Source organism: Vicugna pacos, chromosome 3 (assembly GCF_048564905.1).
Source record: "Vicugna pacos chromosome 3, VicPac4, whole genome shotgun sequence".
NCBI lineage: Eukaryota > Metazoa > Chordata > Mammalia > Artiodactyla > Camelidae > Vicugna > Vicugna pacos.
The window spans coordinates 83,781,990-83,805,137 of NC_132989.1; the positions used below are offsets into that span (position 1 = coordinate 83,781,990).

A 23,148-nucleotide genomic window follows, 5' to 3' on the forward strand; every position below is an offset into this window, starting at 1 on the left:
TCTTTATGATCATCACTTTTAACTCTTTATCAGGTAAATTACTTATCTCCATTTTATTAAGATGTTTTTCTGAGGTTTTATCTTGTTCTTTTATTTGGAACATACTTCCATTTCCTCATTTTGCATTACTCTGTGGGTTTTTGTTTTTTTTTTAAATAGGTGAAACATATACCTTTCTCAGACTTGAAGGCATGGTCTTGTGTTGGTTATGAATCTTATGTTTCAACCTTTTTCTAGCTCTTGGTTGTCTCTCAAACCTTTATTATTTTCTAAACAGCCTGGTTTATTTTTCATAAGTTCGAGTTGTTGAGGTGTGCCAAGAAACTCAGTGTTTCATACGGAGGGATCTCAGTTAGCCCCTAGTTTCAGGCTGATTGGAACCAGACACTCAGGCATTCACTTTTAAAGTTTGCAAATATATGCTGTCCTATAGGACCATCACTGTAAACCCTGCTTGCCTGCAGATGAGATGAAGTGTCCCTCTGGACAACAGCTACAAAAATTGGAGCTTCAAATGAGTGTATAAGCTCCCTTCTGGGAGATTCCCATGAGCTGTAGAGAGGCTGAGGGAAAGCTCAAATATGGAGTCCCCTACCCTAGGTTCCCTGAAAGCACCTCCGTAGCTTCTAGATGTGTGGCAAACCTAAAGTCTGTCCCTCTGGCTGAAATTTAAGAACAAGTAAATAGGCGTTTTCCATAGAAAGAATGGAAGTGTGCTTCAGTCTGTTGTCTGTGTGGGTGGTAGACTGCTAAGAGCTGTCTCTCCAATTGTAACAGTCCGGTAGTTCCCAGGGACACAAGCCTCCTATCAGTGGGAGCATGCAGGCCTGGGGCACACCCCTCATCTTTAGTGGGGCAGCAGGAGTCCCCAGAGGCCTCTCCCCTTCTAAGTTGATGCCTTATGATTGGCAAATGAATCTCTTTCACATAGGCATTTTTCAAACTGCTGCTTTTGCACTAGTCCCTAGGTGCACACGAGCCCTTTAAGAGAGGTATCCCAGTTCCACACAGCCCTTTCGGTCCCCTGGGCATGAGCCTCATGGGATTTTCCAAGCCAGACACACTGGGGGCTCATCTCTTCACTGTATGTCCCAAGGGTTGGCGGGGACTGTTATGGGGCACAAACCCCCACTCCTCAGGGAGAAGTTCTAGATTTTTGAGATCCCTCCTGATTTGTGGGTCACAGCACTGAGGGTAGGGTTTTTGTCTCAGCCTCTCCTGCCTGTATCAGTGTGGCCCTTTTATTATTTATTGTGAAGGAGCTGTTCAGTTAGTTTTCAGGCCTTTTACAGGGGGCAATTGTTCCATATATAGCTGTAGATTTGATGTGGCTGTAGAAAGAGGTGAGTTCAGGATCTTTCTACATTGTCATCCTGGACCACCTGTGTGTTTCCAATGTGTAACCATCAAGAAATTACATGTAAAATCCAGATCTCCAGCTTCTTTTGAAAATTTAGAGGCTTTGGCAACACTGGGTTTTTTTTTTTTTTTCCATTTCGAATATGGCCCTCCTTTTAACATGAACTTGGCATTAACTCTCAGGTCAGCCAAAAGCTCTGCTAAGGACACTTCTAGCCCCACAGGCATCTGTGATTTTTAGGTCACTCATTCACTCATACAAATATATATTTTGCATCCAGTGTGCCTGGCACTGTTTCTGAACCGTTTACATGGGTTCTCTTGCTTCTCACAACACTGTTGCTTTCATTTTATAGATGTAGAAATGGAGGTTCAGAAAGTCAAAACAGGGGTTACACAACTGGCAGAGGCAGACCTAGATTAGACCCATGTGATGGCTCAGGCTCTGTGGTCACCAGGTCCACCTTCATCACCTAATTTAAAAGGCCCATCCTTTCCTCCTTTATGCCAATTCAACATGAGATTTTTGCATACAGCACAAATTAAAAAAATGACAAACCTAAAAATTGTAATGGCATGGCAGTTTGCATACATTTCTGTTTGTCACCATGTTCCCAATGACAGCAGTATTTCATGCATTTTGTTTTATAACAAGTGAATTACTGTATCAGTTCACAAATGCATTCATTGGCATTTTTATATGAGCATGATACCCAATATTTTTCTAGATTCCACCTAACCTGCAGATTTGGTCATTTTATAAAACTATTAATATCATTTAAATAGAATCAAGGAATAATAGAATTAATTTATAAATTCCTGTGAAGCAGAAAGTATTAACCTCAAAGTTAATACTTTCCTGAAATGACTGAAGTGTGTCCTTTAGAAAAATATCCAGTGCCTATTTTAAAAATGTGCATTTAAAATCACATACAGAAAGTTTAAAACAAATGTAGAGACACAGAATGGCTTCTGAACTCACAGTTATTCAATGACAGTTACCTGTCTTGCAGGGTTGGATCATCTAGTTTCTGATTCAGCTTGATCATTTGTGAAACGACTACTGAGCAGAAATATGAAGGATAGAAGTGGAATCCAGCAGCTAACAACCACAAGGTACATACAATCTAAGACTAAAACTGTGGGGCAGGGCAAGTGAGTTTCCTGGTGCAGCCTGGATTGCAAAAAGATTGAAATTGTCTCAATTCCTTATTTATGAAATAGAGTATAATCACTGTGTTGCAAAGTATGCCTGACAAATAGTATCTGGTGAATAAATCTTTATTCTCATTCTCAACAGTTTAATATAAGAAGTTTTTTTTAATGCTTTTTTAGAAATGTCATATGATATAGAAAGTTTTATGAACAATATCAATTAGGTTTAATCTGTGCTATCTGGGAACACTAATAGTATTTATGTGCATGTATATAACATGTCAAACTACATAAAGTAGATTTTTAAAAGAGGTATAATTGTCAATGTTTTTTAAAAAGAATACTTTTTAAAAAAAGCTTTTCTTGTCAAAAAGCCCTTTTTTGTTTGTTTTAAATTACATACTCTTATTTTTTAAATTTCTATTTCTATATTTTTTTTTTTTTAGGGTTAGGTAATTAGGTTTACTTATTTATTTCTAGAGGAGGTACTGGGGATTGAACCCAGGACCTTGTGTATGCTAAGCATGTGCTCTTCCACTTGAACTATACCTTTCGCTGAGAAATCCCTGAATCTTCTGCTCATTTTTGCTGTGAACCTAAAACTGCTCTAAAATTTTTTAAAAAATATATTTATACATATATGCGTTTAGGCAAGGGCAGTCTAGCAGGGGTTGGGGCCCATGCAGAGAAGACAGTTGAGTGAGATGGCAGCCTGATGAGTGTCAGGAGATGGTTATATGGGTGGGTGGAGATCTTGAGTAAATAAGTCAATATATTGAGGCAAATGGGAGCCAGGTTTCCTACTGTCCAGAAAAGGAGTTACAAATATGAACAGAGGGAAAGCTTGAATGAACCTGGGTGGTGGTAGACTGAAATTGGAAGATTGTTATGAACTCATGGTTTGTGTGTGTTATGTATAAGTATGTATGTGTATTTTGCATATGTGTAGAAAAACCCTGTAAACACACACACACACACACACACACACACACACACACATATTCTAGCTTTGTTTACCAAGAGGGCCTGGGAGCAGTGACACTCAGGAGCACTGAGCATATCTAGCACCCAGTTTTTTAATACGTCAAAGAAGTCAGGGCTCTTTGGAAAAATGGCTGATCCCAGGGATGAAGCAAACACACAAGATGGGTCTGAAAGTATGGAAGTATTCAGAGAATAATGGTGGCTTGTCAGTCAATAGAGAAGCTAGCTCCCAATGGCTAAATCTGACAATTTGAGCAAATATGTGATGACAGTAATGGATTTTATCTCACTGAATAGGAATCCACTTTGAATAATAAATAATAAATGAAAGAAGAGAAAGCTCTTCCTTACAGCAAAATGCCCATTAATAAAATATAGAAGGAATGTAGGAACTGGAAAACCACTATTTGGCAACCATCAGCAAGAAAACTAAGCACAGAGCTAAAGTTGGTTGAATAACAAGGTACTTATGTAATCTCAAAGTATCACCTCCATAAAGTACTTACTATAAAGGTAGATGTTAATTATAAAGGGAAAGAGTAACTTTATAGCAGCAAAGCCTACTCAGATGATCACAGTTGAGTATCACCAGCAATGGAACAAACTGACCTTGTATGCCTCCTGATGTGAGTCACCGAAAAACACTGCATCATTTCTGAGATACTCCTGCCACAAATGCATCCTCTGAATTGAATCCTGAGGAAGCACCAAACTCAAAATGTAGGACTTCTATAAAACAATAAACTGTAATCTTAAAAAATACTAAGATTGTGAAGGTCAAGGAAGAACTAAGAAATGGTTCTGGATTGAATGGGAAGAAGAAACACATTAACTAAGAGCAACACCTCATCTTGGTTTAGATTCTTTTGCTATAAAGGACATAACTGGGCTGCTGGCAAAACCTGAGTGGGGCTTTTGGGTGAATGGTATATGGGAGTTCTTTGTGGTGTTCATACTTTTTTGTAAGTATGAAATTATTTAAAAATAAATAAAAGTAACAACATTTGTTCAAAAACTTTTATTTACTATAAAGACAAAACACCAAAATAGGTACAAATACTATAAAATTGGTTCAATGGGGTAAAAATTTTAATTAAAATATCTCGATATATTTAAAATAACAAAGGATACATTTAAGCCAAATTTTCTTAACCCAGAGATTTTTTTGTAACATTTGCTTACACAGTAAGGTGCTAATAGAAGTTAGCCCTTAAGCCCTGGAAGTCTTAGGAATCATAGTCACACAGCAAATATAATTTCATTGTGAAAGTGAACTTTGGTAGAAGAAAAATCTATAGGACACCTGAGGTAGTAGAAACTGGAATAAACAGCAGTAGATGTTATTTACAACTTGAGTACCAAATAACATTAAGAACACAAAACAATTACACAATTTTCAGTCCAGCTTTGATCCAAAGAAAATAAGAATATTACATCACATTTGCATTGAAAACAAAACAGAACAAAACAAAACAAAAAACAAACACCACAATTACCAGCAAGCTGAGGGAACTGCAAACAAACTCAAACAATGGATTTTGACATCTAGAGGCAGTTTGAGTTTGAAATGTGGTGGGCATGGTGATCTACAAAGTAATACTGATTAGCTGAGGTTCCTCAGTTTATACAGTTTACATTTCTGTCAGACACAGTATTAATCTGACTAATGATCTTCCAGTACATGAAATGGCAAGAGTGCATCCTTTAAAGCTTGCACATAAGAGACTTGGAAACAATCTTATTAGAATTGTGAAAAATTCTAAGTAGACAAAAAAAAAAAAAAAAGAAAAAAAGAAAAACAAAAAACCAAAAACCAAAAAAACAACACATTAAGAGCTACCAAACTTCACATTTCAGTTCTATTTTTAACTCTTCAAATATTGCCAATCTTCCAACCAAAGGAATGTAAAATTTCACTAAGAAACACATTCATATAAAAAAAAAACTGCCTTTTAAAAATTATATGCAATATAGCCCTGTAAACTTATCTTGTAACTTATTTTACTTCCAATTTGTGTTGTACATTTAAAATGTACTCTATATAGCTTATTTAGTTTATCCTGAGTCTTTGAGAATAACCAATTCTATTTAACTCTGCAACAATTCAACTGGCTTCTGAAGAGTTAAAACTTATCTCAAAAAAGTTGTATTAAATACTTAATCAGTACTTGATTTAAAAGACTTACAAAGAAAAAAAAAAGGATAAAAAAGCTGCCATTTTCCATCAGGATTCCATGCATCTGAATTCAGCTCAGACAAAAACCATTATCTGATTCTGCAAAATCCAAGGAATTTGTGTGTAAATGAAATTCAATTTCACTTTTCTTTCTGAACACATTCTCCAAGTTCAAAGGAAATTTACTGTTTAAAAACACTATTACTCATTAGTTGAGTAATTAAGTCAGTTTTTCTTTTATCAACCAGGCCTACTGTAAAGAGCTGATGCATGGTAGAAGGAAAATAGCAGTTAACATGTTGTGATCAGTGGTGATGATGAATGATGGATTGTTACATACAGAGTAAGACTTAAATGATGTGAGGTTTCCTACAAAAGGAATCGATACATTAAAAAAAAGTCAAATAAGTTTCAAGGTAATCTTGATCTTGGTTGTGAGCTGCATCACAGAGAATAGTTGGTTTTCACTTAATTTAATCTGCACAAGAAGAGCAGTGACTGACTCAATGAAGGTAGTATTTTATTATATTCCAATTTTAAAAACAAATAAAATCTGTTTTAAAAAACTCTTGCAATAGCAAGATATTTAATAAACTCTAGTTCACACCTAGTTCCTTTTTTTTTCTGGTTTGAAAAGATCACCTTTCCCTGAATATTAAACAAAAATGAAGGTGAAATGAAAATACAAAACCATAATTTCCAAAAACGAAATGAATGGGCCAACAGTAAAATGCACAATGAACCACAATTGCCCAGGCATTGAAAAATATAAAGGTCAATTGTGGGTCAGAAAGAAGTTACCAACTTTAAAAAATATATTTATTTACTGCTACTCATAGCATATTCTGACCTAAAAGAGGCAGATACTGATTTTTATAGCCAGTGACAAAAAAAACAACAACAACAACAACAAAAACTGAACGGAATTGCAGAACCCCCTGCTTGTGATCACAATGTGAAATGGAAGAATAATAGAAACATTAAAATAGATCCTGAGCCCCTCAGCTGCTAATATTGCTGAAAAAGTGCTCCAAAAAAAAAATTATGCTTCTGTTAATTCATCATGCAAACTTCATTGCTTTCCTGTTCACCTAGGGCCAGTTCTCTGAAAGGCACGGTTTACAGTTTCTGCACAAATTGTGGACTTTTGCATACTAAGCTTAGGTACAGGTCATGATTTGTCAATCACATACTTAGGTAAAGGTTCCCCACTGGTCTTGTTCATAGCATGAAGGACAGCAGATTATCAGCGTGGTTCCCCACAAGTTTTTTTCTCTTGTTGAGCATCCTGTCTCCATTATAGTTTATTTGTATAATTGGCTACCATGTAGTACGGAAGACTGGATGCTTCAGTAGCTCTCTTGACGGAGGTCTGTCCTGAGGTTGAAGTTCTAAACAACGAAGAGCCACATCTCGTAAACCAGGAGACAAATGTGGAGGGATTGATGGAGCAGTAGTTGCACTAGCAATCTATAAGGGAAAACACTGGTGTTAAAGCTCTCCACAACTGGAACTTTTGATATAGAAGTACATGTGCATACATCTCCTAGCTTCTATATGTGCATCCTATATACAGAGGACTAAAACACAAGTGGGTGGACTTTCTGCTAACAAGGAGTCTATGGAAAAACATACCCACTGGATGGGAGGTTTTCTCTAAGAATCTTTCAAATTTTAGGATTTTAAATTTCTTCAAATACATCCTGATCAGAGGGAGCTACAGTTCTCTTTATTGTCTCAAATGAACAAGGCTAAGTATGCTGAAATCATTAGACAGGTTAAATATTCACTCAAATCAATTCTGCTTTCCTCATATTCACTCTCCCAAGGTTTGTCCTTTTTGGTTCATTGCATTTTGTTTTTTTTTCAGCACAGACAGCTATTCAGAGTAAGAAAGACTAAAACTGCCAGTCAATTAGGTACATCAGTAACACAAGTGCACTTAATTTTTTCAGAGGATTGAGGAAGTTATATAAGCATGGGGAGGACTGGAGGAGGATAGGGCAGGTGAAAGGTGCTGGGGGCTGGCTTGGAGGACTAGTACTGGCCACTTTGCACAGAGGAGACTGTGTATGCTAAGTGCTTTACTCAGGCCCAGCCTCATAATAATAATAATATGAATAATAATATGAATAACTCATGAAGTAGGTGCTTTATCACACCCACTTTATAAACAGAAAACAGGGTAGACAGAATAAGTAATTTTCCTAGTCACATGGCTATTAAAGGATGCAGCCAGGGTTTGAAACCAGATCTGTATGACTCCGAAGCCCAAGGTTTTAATCAGCACATGTCTAACTCAAAAGTTAAAAATCTCAATCACTACCCTATTCACTGGTGGAAATGGGGAGAATGGATTTGAGAGATGTCAGAAAGGTAGAACACACAAGAGCTGGTGTCTGACTTACGTGTGAAGTTTTTAAATATTGGAAATAATAAATCAGATGAAAAAAATCTGTGATTGTACCATACTTGAAGAGCTTCAAGTTTTAATTTGAAAGTTTGATTTGTGTATACATAGGTACATATTTCACCCGGGAGCAGTGATTTAGTATCTGCCAATTCAGTGACTTGATAGCATGTGGCTACTGTGGATAATGAGAACTAACTGTACATGCTGCCAACATCCACCGCACCACAGAAATTCCTGGACATAAATAAATATATATCTATTTCAAGGAGGATATGCCTTCATGTTATTTAGATTGACAGTTAAGGAGAACCCATGAAAATTTGCCTCCTGCCAATTTTAGCAGAAAGAAGTAATTTTAATCTCACAGTTACCTTAAATATCAAAGCAAGATGATTGGAGTGTTTCTCTGCATTCCAAGGTGGTTTAGCACAAGCCATTTCTATTATAGCACAGCCAACACTCCATACATCACAGCTCCTACCATACTGCTGACCTCTTAGTACCTAAAATAAAGCAGAGAGTTAATCTGGAAATGACTCATTAAAAAAAGAGAAAGCCATTCTGCTGTTATGGAGTGTAGTTCTTTAACTTCAGAGGCAAACAATGGTACAAACAACAATTTCACAGACTACCTGATATCTCATTTATTTCATTAATAGGCTTAATCTCCTATGTGGCACAAAAATATTTTGAAGGATTGTGAGATTCTGAAGAGTCATATCAGAATTTCAAAGCAGCCTCAGTGCGCCTAGTAAACAAACTACAGGACAAGATGACAATCAATAATCACTATGAACACAACAGAGGAGGCTGAATTTAGAAGAGCAATGCTTAAACAACTTCAGCTACTACAAGATTTGCTTTTGTGTGCTCATCTCCCTTTGGCATAGAGTGAACAATTTTTAAAATTTCTATTATGTATACTTTGGGTTTACTACAAAACAACCACTATAAATTACCCAATATTCTTTGTTAGAAATAGGTTTTAAAAGATTTGCTTAAAGGCTATGGAAAGGCAGGGATTAAGGGTCTGAAATCAAGGATATCATTGAAACCTTATCTTTAGGGCCATGAACTTCTAATTGGTAAGCATACAGTGGATAACACAGCAAAATTATTTGGCATAATGTGGACACAGAACTCTAAAATATTTTCTTTCATCACACTCAAAGCTGCTTCTCACCTCAGGTGCCATAAATGCAATTGTCCCCAATAATTGTCCCTGAAACTCTCCTGCACCAGTTCCTTTTGATGCCAGTCTGGCTGCAGCTCCGAAATCAGCAATTCTTAGTCTCTGACCTGTGCTATCAATTAGCAAATTGGCACCTGTCAACAGAAACAGCAAATGCCCTTATGTCTTAAAAACAAAAGAACAGATTAAAAACTCAGTAAACTACTACTACTGAAATAGGACAACAACGAAAGAAGTGAACTGCATGTCAGAGATTCAGAGAAATCTACTTTCCTCACTTCACTTCATTACTAAATGGCACACGGGTCTCCACAGTATAAGCTAAATGAAATCCAAAGCCTCAGAGGGGAAATCTGACAATGCATCAAGGCATAAGGAACAAAGGCAGAGATTTGGTAAAACTTTATAGTAAGTGTTAAACCTTTAATATAAAGATTCCTAACAAAAATCTTTCCTCAAAGTTAAAATTTTAGTGTAGTTTACAATTTAAGACACAGTTCTGTTGAAAAATACTGACCTAGACCAATTCAAATTTTACACTGTAATTTCATAATTACAGCTTAATAAAAAATTAATGTTATAAGATTAGTTGAATGTGTTTTGTCTAATACTAGCTAAAGGCATTCATGTCAGAAAACCAAAGTTGCTCTTAATAAACCAAACTGCAAAAGATGTGAAAGGATTTTTCTTAAAAGATTATAATATCCCAGTTATTCTAAATAAACCCAGGAACAGGAACTTCTGGGGAGGCAGTAAGACAGGGAATCAGAGACCTGGATTCTGTATCTGGTTTGCCATCAATCAGCACTACGGCTGTGGAAAATTCACAGTTTCTCTAGGAAGGCAGATTATATGACTCTGAAGGTTCTTTTCACTTCTAATAATTCTAGTGATTTGAATTACTCAGGAGAAACAATCCCATAGTTGATCTCAAGTCAGAAACTATCAACAAAAGTCCAAGTTTTAAAATTACATTTGTTTTCTGCTTATTGATAACAAGCAGATAATAATTAAAAGAATTCCTACCTTTGACATCTCTGTGAATGATCTGGTTTTCATGGAGATATGAAAGGCCACGAAGTAATTGTTCAGTATAGTTAATAACTACTGATTCCTTGAAAGCTCCATATTTACTGAGCAAATGAGCCACCGATCCCCCTAAAGACAAACATGTAATAACAATAATTTATCATAAATGTAAGCCAAAATTAAAATTGTTTATAACACTTTGGTTACATAAGCTTGCACAGCATGAGCTCACATTCACGTTTGAAATGTTAAGTTTATAATCTGCATCAGAAGGGAAAATAATTTAAAACCTAACACAGTCCAGTAATCTCAGAACCCAATCAGTCAGGAGACATTTTCACAGAACACTCATAAACTAGTTTTCTGGAAGGTCAAGATTTCAAAAAGCTTTAAAAGTTAACAATTTTGGATGGAACTGTTTCTCATATGTACAATTCACCTCTCTGTCTTTTTGACCAAGGTATCCAAAATGCCTTTCTTAATGACTTAAGTAAACAGTGGTAACATGTCATTTAACAGAAGGTAAAAAGAATGGGAGGAACTAGAAAACTCAGAGTCAGGCTTCATGTCCTACTGTTTACCAGTTCTGACCTGGAATAAGTCACAAACTCAATAAGCCTCATTTAAAAGTGTTTATAAGAGTCAACCTATATATAACCATCAACCCACCTACAACCAACATCAGAGAATATACTAAAGAACTGATTTGTAAATAGAAATACATTCTTCCAATCTGAAAAATCTAAGAAGTTAAATCGAGCACTTAAGTATTCATTACGTCCCGAGTCATTTATTTTACTGTATATACTGTATAATACAAAATAAAACTCAGTCTTTATTTAAGTAGATGACAAGGTTCAACATTATGCTTCAGTGCTAGTTTACCTTTCCAAATTATATCTTAATCAATTTTATTTTTACAGTCATATTAAAATGTCTCCTAAATCTGTCCAATTAATGATGGAAAGATATGGATCTTATCATATCAGGCTTAAAACAGTTATTCCTATAAAACAATGGTACACAATCATTTAAAAGAAACACTGAATAAGCTTCAAAGGTAAAGGTAATATTTTATTTATATTTAAAGAAGGACTAAATATTTACAGTTTATACTACTATGTTGGGGCAATTTGCTTTTAGAAATCTAAACTGTTTAATAAAAATAAGTGTTCATTAAATGGTTTTCCTAAGTTTACTATCAAGGGAAAAGCTGAATCTATGCACTACTATTTATAATTTAAAATACGAACATACCTGCCATCCATTCAATGAAGAGATTATAATTGCTCTTCTCACATGTGGCTCCCAACATCCTAATGATGTTTGGATGATTCAGATGGCTCATCATTCTTATTTCTTCTCTTAATGCTTCTACTACCTCTTCTTGCTCAGACGATGTATTTCTGACATATGTTACCTGTTTCAATAAATATGTTTACAAAGTTTTGAATTCTGATGAGTTTTTAATTTATAATTTTCACTAGCAATCTGATCTAAAGTGGACAAATCCAAACTAGTTTATATATTAATAGCAGTTGGCATTTATGCTTATGGATACAATATAGATAATTTATAAAAAACCAAATCAAGTTCTTTTAGATAGTAAGAATCCAACTTGAAAAGCAGTGAAATATGAGGAAATATTTAAAAAAAAAATAGTGGGACATGGCCAATCCTTCAAAACTATCCAAAGACAGTAAAAAATGAGAAATGCCCAATCACAGGAGAAGGACTAACATGACTTAAAAATGAAAGGTTTATCATTTTCGTATCTTGATAAGCATGCTTACTATAAAAAGTAAATCACAGAAATCCCAAGATGATGCTGTACCAGTAACATTGCTGAAAGGAGTATGAAACCACACCTCTATTAACCATAAAAAAGCACAAACAAAAAAACACAACCTCTATAAGGACCATCTTGATGGTGCATCTTACTACAACAGTAATGTTTCTACTTTCAAATAGAACTCATGATGCTTTTGGTGCTTTGGCAACATCTACTTTGAAATTTAGGCTTCTGAAAATTTAAAAGAACTAAAATATTTACATGTTGGGATATGTCCTTTATTTTTTTATTTGCTCATGTTTCATTTTTATAATTTTAATCATTTATATGCTCACTAGATATTTACCTGTTTAACAGCCATTAAAGTTCCAGTTCCCACATCTTGAGCCTGATAACAAGAAGAAAATGCTCCAAGGCCTATCTGCTGACCTTTCAGCCATTCAGTGTCTTCTCTGTAAGGCTGTTTTGCTTTGGTATGTCCTGGTAGAGTCTCTGGTGTCTACATATTAAATGAAAGCAATCTTTTTACTGTTAAGTTAATAGAGTAAGAGTTCATGAGATTAGCCTGGCAAGATATTACTCTTATTCAGTCTTGCTTCCCAAACCACCTATAAACTTGACCTCTGAATGGACAGTGTTGGTGACCAATGTCAAATGCATAAGTGATCACCATTGTAGAATCAACCAGAAATGCCTTTGAAATGGGCAACAAGTATTTCTATTCAAATAATGATACAAACACTGTTGTATAATTAATTTTATGTGAAAAACCTGCTTCTGATGGTTAACTCGTTAAAAGCCGTATTTCTGAATTAGACTTATTTCTGCACAATCCAAGGAAATGCTCCAACCTCTTAAAGAGCTATACTTACATCCTGTTGAATAATGATGATATCTTCTCCATTTTCAACCTGTAGTTGAGGAACTATGGGGAGGGCATCCTGAGACGCTGACATTGCCATGGCAATTGCTAAAGCTTCTTCTTCTTCAGCCTCCATCTTTTCTTTGCACTTTTGATTATGATTCACATCATCTTTGTAGGTATCATCATTTTCATCCTTTTCAGGAGACAGCACAGCAACTTCTGATTTAAAAGTTACTGTTGTGTCACTTGAAGGCATAGATGCTTCAAGAAGGTCCTCAATACTGGAGTTGAGCTCTGTATTGACATCTAATCTGCATTTCTCCTCTACTGGGGTGAACACTGTCTCATCACTGGGTATAACAGCATTACTACTACTGCTGCTACTGCCAATGCTGTCATCACATTTGGAACTACTGCTTAAATCAAGTGTCATGCTATTTTTTGAGGCATCTCCCTGTTTACTTGTGTTACTTGGGGTAGGTCGAGATGGCTTTGGCCTGTGTATATTACTGGAGGGCAGGGGTCTTGACTGAGTAAAGATTGGGGAAAGTTTATCTGAGTCTTTGTTTTCGGAAGAGTTTCTCTGGAACTGTAAAGAAAACTTGCGCTGTGTTTGAGGAGATGCAGAAGGTATTTTGCAGGGAGCAAATCCCTGAGGTCTATGCTTAGAGACATCTGTTATGGTGCCAGCTGGTACAGATGGGGAAGATGAAGAAGGGGTTGACAGGGCTGGGAACATGAATTGGGAATGATGCGATAAAGGAGAGGAGTTCAAACACTGACTGTGGGGTCTGCCTTTTGTTTGAACCATTGGCTTTGGTTGCTCCATTGTTGTTGAACTAGGAAGTCCTACTGAAACACTGGCCAGTCGGTCAGAAATGTCCTCTGAACTGGCACTCAACTTTGTAGCACATAATCCTTTTCCAGTTTTCTCTAAATAGTCTGTGTGCTCAAGGGAACTGTTCTCTGTGGCTTCTGGATAGCTGTTAGGGACAGATGCCTGCAAAAGGCTGTCACGTCGACCATCCAAAGTGTCTTCTATGCCCAGGTGGATGGCCTCAGCAATTTCCACCTCATCTGCAATATTCATCAAACGACGACGCATTCTGGTAAAATGAGTGGAACTGGAAACATTCAGCATTTCTAACAGTTTTGAAAAAACATGGGGTACTGAAGTAACCATTCTTGCAGAACTCAAATATATCCTTCGGGAGAGTTTACCAACCATTGAGTGGGAATTATCAATGGACTGTAGAGCAAAGGTTAAGAGGGACAGCAGCTTCTTATACCTGAAAGAAAAAACACATTCAATTATGAAACAAGTTAAAATTAATGTAAAATATATACAAATAAAAAGATGGTACTAATTTATATCTTGTACATTAAAAAATCATTTCAGTACAAAGAATCCATACCTTTTAAATTAGATAGTCTAGACTTCAGGTGTTTATGTCAATCAGATATTAAGGTATTAGTAACCTATATATGCTCTGTAATTTCTGAGTCTTTCATGAATCAAATGTGTCCTCCTCTGGGGGTGGGATGAAGTAGGTAAGAAGAGGAAAAGTAATACATTTTCAGAAGAAAAATTACCTGACTTCAATAGGTTCAGCTTGTGAAACATCAGTACTGACAATATGAGGATAAAATTCAGCAGGAAATTCCAACAGCAGCCTATCTATGAGACAAAGGCGGCCCAGGAGTTCTTGCCAGTTGTTTGATTCAGTTTGGTTTCCAAGAATACAGTTTAAGACGTAATCAACACCGCCAATACCAATGGATCCTACAAAAAGTAAAGTAAAAATAAATAACTGAAAAATAGTGACATTAAAATCTAAAACAAAACATGATCAAATGGTATAGGGTCAACAAAACTACTCTGAATTATATTAATTTAAAGAACTTCTCTTAGATTCCTATTTCTAATGTTAGCTGAGCCAATTTACAAAATTACTTCAAAATCCTGAAGCTGCCCTATCAGAAATCATGGGATTAGACAGTCTGCTCAGGAAAATGATAAAACATGCTATAGTAATTTTAAGTAAAAAGTTATTACCAGCTTTAAGTATTTCTCTGCCAACTGCCAACTCTCCTGCTTGGCCTTTGCACAATTCCAGTAGTGTCGATATAGACAGCTGACTTGTGCGACTAAAAATGAAAGGAAGCAATATCAGATTTGGATCTTGGATAAATATGCATTAAAAGGAGAGTAGTAATGTAGTGATGTAATGCCTTGTGAAAAGGTGGGAACAAAATGTTTTCAGAAGTGTTTGCTTTTCCACCACTAAAATCACATTAATGATGTCAGCATGAATAATATTTATTATTAGATCTAATTTCATAAATTTTATCTTATCTTCTATGTTAAACACAGAATATTCACTACTGGCTCTTGACAGCAAGTGTTATTTAAATGTCAAACCAGATAAAAGGTTTATTTTCATTATCATATCTTGTTAAAATAAAGAAGACTCAGACATTTTGATTTCTGAATTTTCACTAAGATCACTTGAATTAAAAACAAAATCTTCCCATCCAAAACCTTTATATTCTCTTATATAGCCAGAGTGAGTTCCAAATACCATAAAATCTCTTTACCATATTTCTTATGATGTTCAGTCATTCAAGTGACTATGCAGACAGCCTAACTTTAAAATTTCAGAAAGTGGGCAGCACAACAACTGCTACAAAACCACTGAAGTTCTCAGAAAGAAAAATCTATTGTAATATTAAAAAATGAAATGATTTGTCTATGCATTCTGCAAATTACTTATTAGTTTGCTTAATGTTTTTCAGATATTACGGTATTCTAAGCAACAAGAAAACTTCTAATACAATCTGTAGGCTTGTGTAGAGAATAAATAATGGAGGCAAAAGATGGACTTCATGAGATGAGAAACAAGTCAAAGTTAAGTGCTTAATTTTTGAGACCCTGTACAGACTACAACATGTGACTTAGGGAGGAAGACAAGGTTGGACTGAGAGAGCTCCAAAAGGGTGTAATGGCAGAGGTAAAACAAGAGAGATTTGATCTGCAGGGATATGAATTGCCAAAAAAGTGTGTACTGTAGCTATGTTTATTATAGGAAAAGTGGTCTTTCCCTCCCACTTTTTGGAAAGGGGGTGGAGGTAAGATAATCATTGGTCTAATAAAAGCATAGCTTGTGCTCATTTTTACTATCACCATACCTCATTTCCCTACCTCATTTCTTCATACCTCCAATTAGGGTTACTCCTGTTCCTTGCTGATTTTTAAGGATATTGCAGGGATCTATGGAATTTTTGTTGTATTGTTATTTGACATAAATTGTCACAATCAGAGTAAAAGTCCATTGCAAAGAAAGTAATGGAAGGGTTTGTTTTTTTGTTTCTGATAATGCAAAGTAGGTATAATGATTTTATTGGTTCCCATCTTGTGTAACTCATTCTCTACAATGAGACTGTACGTTATACATATGTCAGCTGTTTTTCTTATCAATTGGATTTTAGTTTAAGATACTACTTTAAAATAAAAGAGAATCAGTCATAATACAATAATGAGAAGGTCCATGCAGTTTGTTAGCCTGGTTTTACTTGCCACTAATTCTTCTCCTTAAAGAGCTTTAAGTATTACATATTAATTTCAAATCTCATATTAGAAAACAATATTTGAAGCCTCATCTAATAAGTAGATATTAAATACTAGATGTGAGGCTCCATGCTATTTTTTTTATTGAAGTATAGTTGATTTACAATGTTGTGTTAGTTTCAAGTGTTCAGCAAAGTGATTCAGTTATACATATGTATATATATTTTCTATTTAGATTCTTTTCCATTATAAGTTATTACAAGATATTGAATATAGTTCCTTGTGCTATATAGTAGGTCCTTGTTGTTTATCTACTTTATATATAGTAATGTGTATATGTTAACCCCAAACTTGTAATTTATTCCTACCCCTGCCTTTCTCCTTTGGTAACCATAGTTTGTTTTTTATGTTTGTAAGTCTGTTTCTGGTATGTAAATAAGTTCATTTACATCTTTTTTTTTTTTAGATTCCACATGTAAGTTATAGCATATGATATTTATCTTTATCTGTCTGACTTACTTCACTTAGTATGATAATTTCTAGGTCCTTCCATGTTACTGCAAATGGCATGATTTCATTCTTTTTATGGCTGAGTAATATTCCATTGTGTACACCCCCCCCCAACTTCTCTATCCATTTATCTGTCAATGGATATTCATGTTGCTTCCATGTCTTGCCTATTGTATGTCATGCTGCTATGAACATTGGGATGAATGTATCTTTTGAAAGTAGAGTTTTCTCCAGATATATGCCCAGGAGTGGGACTGATGGATCATATGGTAAGTCTATTTTTATTTTTTTAAAGAATCTCCACACTTTTCCGTAGTGGCTGCACCAATTTACATTCCCACCAAGAATGTAGGAGGGTTCCCTTTTCTCCACACCCTCTCCAGCATTTATTATTTGTAGACTTCTTGATGATAGTCCCTGCTAGCTTTTAATAAAAGAGTATTTGAAGCAGTTCATTAACAGAGCCTTACCTATTGACGTCTGCACACTTGACTAGGATGGTGTCCACAACTGGCCGGAGAAGCCTTTGCAGTTTGATTCTTTCTGCCAAACTATGGCAAGGAGTATATACTAGCATGGCTCTCAATGTTTTCTGGGAGGAGAAAACTGAAGGTCAGTTTAACTACATTTAAAAAGCATCAGAGACAATGGCATAATCTGAGACAATCTGAGAAACAAAATAAATAATGATAGAAACAGATTATAACCCATAAGTAAAATAAGAATCCACAAGTTGATACTGATACAAATAAAAAAACTGAATAAAGAAATAGATAAGGTAGAAAGGAACTATTTCTGTAATTTTTAAAAGTCTGAATTAACTTCAAGATGACAAGTTATTTTAAAAAGAAAATGAGAACAGAAGCCAACTTGAAAGAGCTCCCAATGGCCAAAGCAGGAGTAATTTGAGCAACAAAATAAAAGATGATAGTACTAAATTATAACTCACAGTATAAAATAAAAACCCATGAGTTTTGGTGATATAAGTAAAAAAGTGAATAAATACATAAACGGGGGAGAAGAGACAGCTTTTTACAGAAGATACAGAAGGAATAAGAAAAATAGAAAATCACCAATAGATCCACTGACATGCTAAAATCTGTGGTCAAATGTTGAAGACAAACAAGATATATGTGTATACTCTCCAAGTATCTCCCCCAAGACAATTTTTAATAGTAATTTTACAGTGCCCAGTAGACAGCACCTTAACCAAGTGATGAAGGCTAGCATCACCAATAATAAGACACAATGACACCATGTACCCCCTGATACAATGTACTGAGAAGGGCACATCACCTCTGGAATTCTTGCAAAAAAATGCATAAACAATCTAATCATGAGAAAATCAGATATACCCAAATTGAGAACCATTCTCAAACTAACTGGCCAATTCACTTCAAAAGTGACAAGGTCTATGAAAGACAAGGAAAGATTGAGAGATTGTCACAGATGGGAGAAGATTAAGGGGGCATGACAACTAAATGCAAAGTGAGATCCAGGATTGGATCCTAAAAAGAGAAAAAAGACATGAATGGAAAAACGTGAAATCTGAATAAAGTCTACAGTTAAGCTGTAAAGGATACTGTTGGGACAACTGGGTATATTTGAATATAGACTTTATAGTACATAATAGTATTGTTATTAATGTTAAATTTCCCGAGTCTCTTGACTGCATTGTGGCTATACAGAATAATGTATTTGTTCTTAAGACATACATGCTAAAGTATTTGAAATGTCATGATGCCTGCACATAGCTTTCGAATGGTTCATCAAAAAATGACATGTGGGGAGGAAGGGGAAGAGGGAAAAAAAGAAGGGCAAGGAGGGGAGAAAGGGAAGAGAGAGCTCTAAGGGCAAGAATATTTCTGCCTCCATTGTGCCTGGCACACTAAATAATTGTAGGGGAATCAGAATACAGTATTATTCACAGAGTCCCTGAACTCCAGGAGCTCACAAACTCAGTGGGAAACTATCTGAACTTAGTAAGAAATAACCAGACAGAAAGGCAGGATATTGAGCAGTTAAGTATGTCTGAAGGTTTGTGTTGGAAAATAGTAAGAAGGGGTAAAAAGTTGAACCAAAACAACTGGTCTTCTTCTATAGTATTCTGTAGTATGCTGGTCCCTCCAGATGCTACATAAAAAAACAGACCATGGTAAGATAAAATTGGGAATTAATGCATCTTACCCCATGATTTTATAGATTCTCAATGTATGCTAACTTATTGAAGGTTCCTAGAAGCCTTTCAGTGAACAGACCCATTTCACCTCATGTAATTCAGTGTTCATCCATTTTAACTGAACACAGAACTCCTTCTTCAGGGAACTTTTCATAATCCTGCCAAACTTCCAGAGAATATGCTTTAGGAAATGCTGCTGAAGAAGCAGAAACCTTAGGTTTCTGAGATGGGGAATAATCAAAGTAGCAGTTAAGGAATAATGATGGCTACTGTATATTCAACATTCTTACAGTGTACTAGATATTATGGCTAGAGAGTTCTACACAATCTCATTTCAAACCTAAGTGATAAATATTCTCATTATTTTATACGTGAGAGAGCTAAAGTTTAAGAGTGCTAAAATCACACTGCTAGCAAACCAGAGGACCAGAATTTGAATCAAGGTCTCTATGATCTTGACCACACATCCAGATTAACAAGTAGATTATTCAAGTATCCCAGTTGGGATGATTAATTGTAAGGTGACTTAATTCTGATTCCAAACTAATGCTCATAACTGCCATGCTATACTACCTCTACCTCTCAAAAAGATTCATCCGGTACAGCTATTATAGCATGGATTAGAAAAAGATTGAGAAGCAGAGAGATGACTGAGTTAAAAAAAAAAAAAACAATGAGATAAGAATTATTCTAAAGCGGTGTTTCTGAACTGGGAGCAATTTTGACCCTCAGAGGACACTCAGCAATGCCTGGAGACATTGGTTGTCATAACTGGGGAGAGGAGAGGGTTGCCACTGGTATCTAGTGGGTAGAGGCCAGAGATGCTGCTGAACATCCTACAATGTGTAATACAGCACCCCTAACCCCCAGAAAATAATTATCTGTGTCAGTGCCAATAAGTGCTGAGGTTGAGAAACCCTGTTCTAAAGATATATATACACAAAATGGGGAAAGTCAAATTAGCTTCTGAAATTACAAACAAAACAGCCTCCTCGTCATTCCGTCCCACTCATAAAAGACAACTTCTAACAGGTTGAACTAGAAAAACAACTCAGTAATCTATGTCATGGAATCCTCTCTTGCCAAAAGGCTTCTGAATTTCCATACAACAATGTTTATTAAAAATCAGTTCTTCTTAATGTCTGCTAATATCAAATTTAAAAACATCAAAGTAACTTTGATTGCTTTGCTATCCTACCCATAAAGAATTTTTAACTTGCTCATGTGTAAGGTAAGGCAAATGTAAAGATATGAACAGCAAAATATTGCTACTTAAGGGGAGAAAAGTAAACAGCATATAAGAAAACCTCAACAGATTAAAACAGTAAAATCCAAAGGAAGAGATTAAATGGAAAATTGCAGTTTCCTGGCATTATGAAATAAAAACAAAATTTGGATTTTCTGAAATCAGATAAAGTCATTTTACTGAATTGTAAAAATGATATCTACAACCATCAAAAAAAAAAAACCCCAAAACCCAAACAAACCCACAATACTATGGTTACAGAATAAAGCTACTTACTAAAGCAGCAACGTAAACTTTGTAGACAGGGTCAGCACAGACCATTGACAAAACGTTGCAGCATGCCTCTACCACGTCTCCTGAGATACTGGTCTGGGAAGACCCACTAGCAGCTCCAGCACTCGTGCTGCTTCCGCCGTTGCTCCCAGAATTTCCAGTGCTCTCCCCATTTGCCAATAGCAGAGCCCCACTAACATCGTGGGAAAGACGCCTGAGAGCCATCTCTCTTACATTCCAGTTTCTAGAAAATAAGCAGCCAACGAGTTCCATTCCAAATACCTATCAAAAACAAACAAAATGAATTCAATGTGAAGAAAAACTAATGAACCTAAAGTATTTTGAATTAAGCATGATTTTTAATTACCAGAGGGAAACCGGACATTTCTTAAATCTTCACCATACTATACAATTTCCAAATACATAAATAAGGAGGAATTTTATATTCAAGTTTAGCTGGTAATTATCAAAAGTCCTTAACATTTATTAGTTCAAGTAAAATGAAGAGAATGAACATTAAGTAGATGGATATATATGCATTTCTGTACTCCTATGCTTACCACAAAACAAACAAATCTGTGAAGAACCCCAAATTTGTATTCATATTAAGGTAGTTTACAGAGAAAAAACTGAAGCAAGATTTAAAAAAAAAGCCAAATCAAGAAAGGCACCTGGGCGGGTATTCAAGAGATAAGAGGATTTCTCCTACCAATGATAATGGTGCTTACCTAATTTTTTGTCTTGTACAAAAAGGTTAAAAAAAAACTGTAAAAAAACTACAATGAATGGAGTGGAAAAAAATCAAATGACTAAAGAAAAGCATTCTATGATGAAATCAGCAAAAGATAAGGATATAATTAAAGTACATATTATTACAGTTATTATCACCATGTCTGCAAAGCCAGAGAGTCCCTAAAGGAAAGAAAGGGTTCATGTCTTGACATTATGGACCAGTTAGCTAAAAGTAAACTTAATACCTAAGATAAGATATTATAGGAAAAATTTCTGAACATTAGAGTTGAATAAACACAATTTTGGGGAAAACAAATCACAACATATTTTTCATGTGTTCTGTTTTAAAGTGATAAGTAAAGGAGAATAAATCAATTAGAATATTTGAATTTATTATATGCCTGGCAGTGTTAAATAGCATACCCTATCTAAGTCTTAATTATGTCTTATATGATATTCTAATTTTAAAAACTAGGAATATATAGCCTAGTCCAACCTAAGCTTTAGCAGAACAAACTAGACCACTGCCTCAAAAAAATGGCATCCAACAGCTCAGTTACCAACTTGAGAGTTTTCCTGAGGACTCAAGGGGCAGGTGAGAGCCTATGTTAAATACCATTAATGAATGAGATAAATAGGGTATATTTATTAAGTTGACAAATTTTATTAGATTCATATTAGGTTTTTAACATGCTGAGAAAAGAGAATTCAAAAGCTGCAGGACTCTAATGATCATAAAAAAGAAATGGAAATAAATTTTACTGATATACAAACTTAATGAGTTATTGTGTCTGTTTACAAATTTAATATTTTTAAACAGAATTTACCAGATTATCAAAAATATTTTACTTTACTACTGTCTACTGGAGAGATTATCTGGTTTTGAACTCTACATTAAAAAAAAGTAATGGACTAAGCAGACAACAACAAAATCATCAGAATCCAACCAACAGATAATCTGATTTCCTGGGAATGAAAAAGCATTTAAGCAGAAGAGACAGTCAAGGAATGGAAACTGTCCTTACAAATAAAAATGACTAATATAAGGTAAATACCACATATTTTTTCTTATTCATCCACTTAGCAATTATTAAGTACCTAACATATGCCATGAGAATACAGAAAGGAGAAACTGAGTTTAAATGGCAACAAACAAGAAAAATGACAGCAATTATTCACAGGAATGGGATTAAACACTGGAACAAGTGGTTCTAGTGTCTATCCTTGGATAACTTTTTATGTCTGTTCAGAAAGAGATGTTTCTAAAGGTGGGAGGTGAGACTACAAAGAATTTTTGCAGTTTAAGCTCTATAATAAGTGGCATAGTATTAACACCAAAGGTAAAATTAAAGTTTTTCAATGGAATAAGAGTCATGATGGAGGCAAGCAAAAGTACATTCTCATATTATAAACAACTAGGAGACAACTACATTAATTAGTCTATAAATGCTTCTTTGAGAAATGAAGAATAAGAACGAGTTACCTGAATCCATGGCTCAGCTAAATCTTTATAAGCAGGAGGGATCTGCTGAGTTCCATAATGAGTAAGGTTAAAATTGCTCTCCTGATTCCTTCGTTGTGATCCAGCCAAGGGATGCTGCTGTGTGGTCTGCTGCTGTGCAGCTCGCAAAGAAGGGGAATCCACAGGGCTTGACAACTCGTGGCTAAATAAAAA

The 23,148-nt window shown here is 35.3% G+C and overlaps 1 protein-coding gene across 2 annotated transcripts in view; it reads right to left on the reverse strand.

Annotated features, from left to right (window-relative positions):
- Positions 1-4,565: 4,565 nt before the first annotated feature.
- The window catches only part of MAP3K1 (mitogen-activated protein kinase kinase kinase 1), a 66,051-nt gene continuing 47,468 nt past the window's right edge, over positions 4,566-23,148 (reverse strand). For both annotated transcript variants that reach the window (XM_015240713.3, XM_072958648.1), the window contains exons 9-20: positions 22,957-23,137; positions 20,745-21,023; positions 17,514-17,635; positions 15,022-15,113; positions 14,559-14,748; positions 12,973-14,254; positions 12,447-12,599; positions 11,566-11,728; positions 10,306-10,437; positions 9,271-9,413; positions 8,459-8,590; positions 4,566-7,144 (exon numbers count right to left, since the gene is read on the reverse strand). In XM_015240713.3, the coding sequence (XP_015096199.3) occupies positions 6,995-7,144; positions 8,459-8,590; positions 9,271-9,413; positions 10,306-10,437; positions 11,566-11,728; positions 12,447-12,599; positions 12,973-14,254; positions 14,559-14,748; positions 15,022-15,113; positions 17,514-17,635; positions 20,745-21,023; positions 22,957-23,137 (3,019 nt within the window). In that variant the 3' untranslated portion in view covers positions 4,566-6,994. The remainder of the gene's footprint in view (positions 7,145-8,458; positions 8,591-9,270; positions 9,414-10,305; positions 10,438-11,565; positions 11,729-12,446; positions 12,600-12,972; positions 14,255-14,558; positions 14,749-15,021; positions 15,114-17,513; positions 17,636-20,744; positions 21,024-22,956; positions 23,138-23,148) is intronic.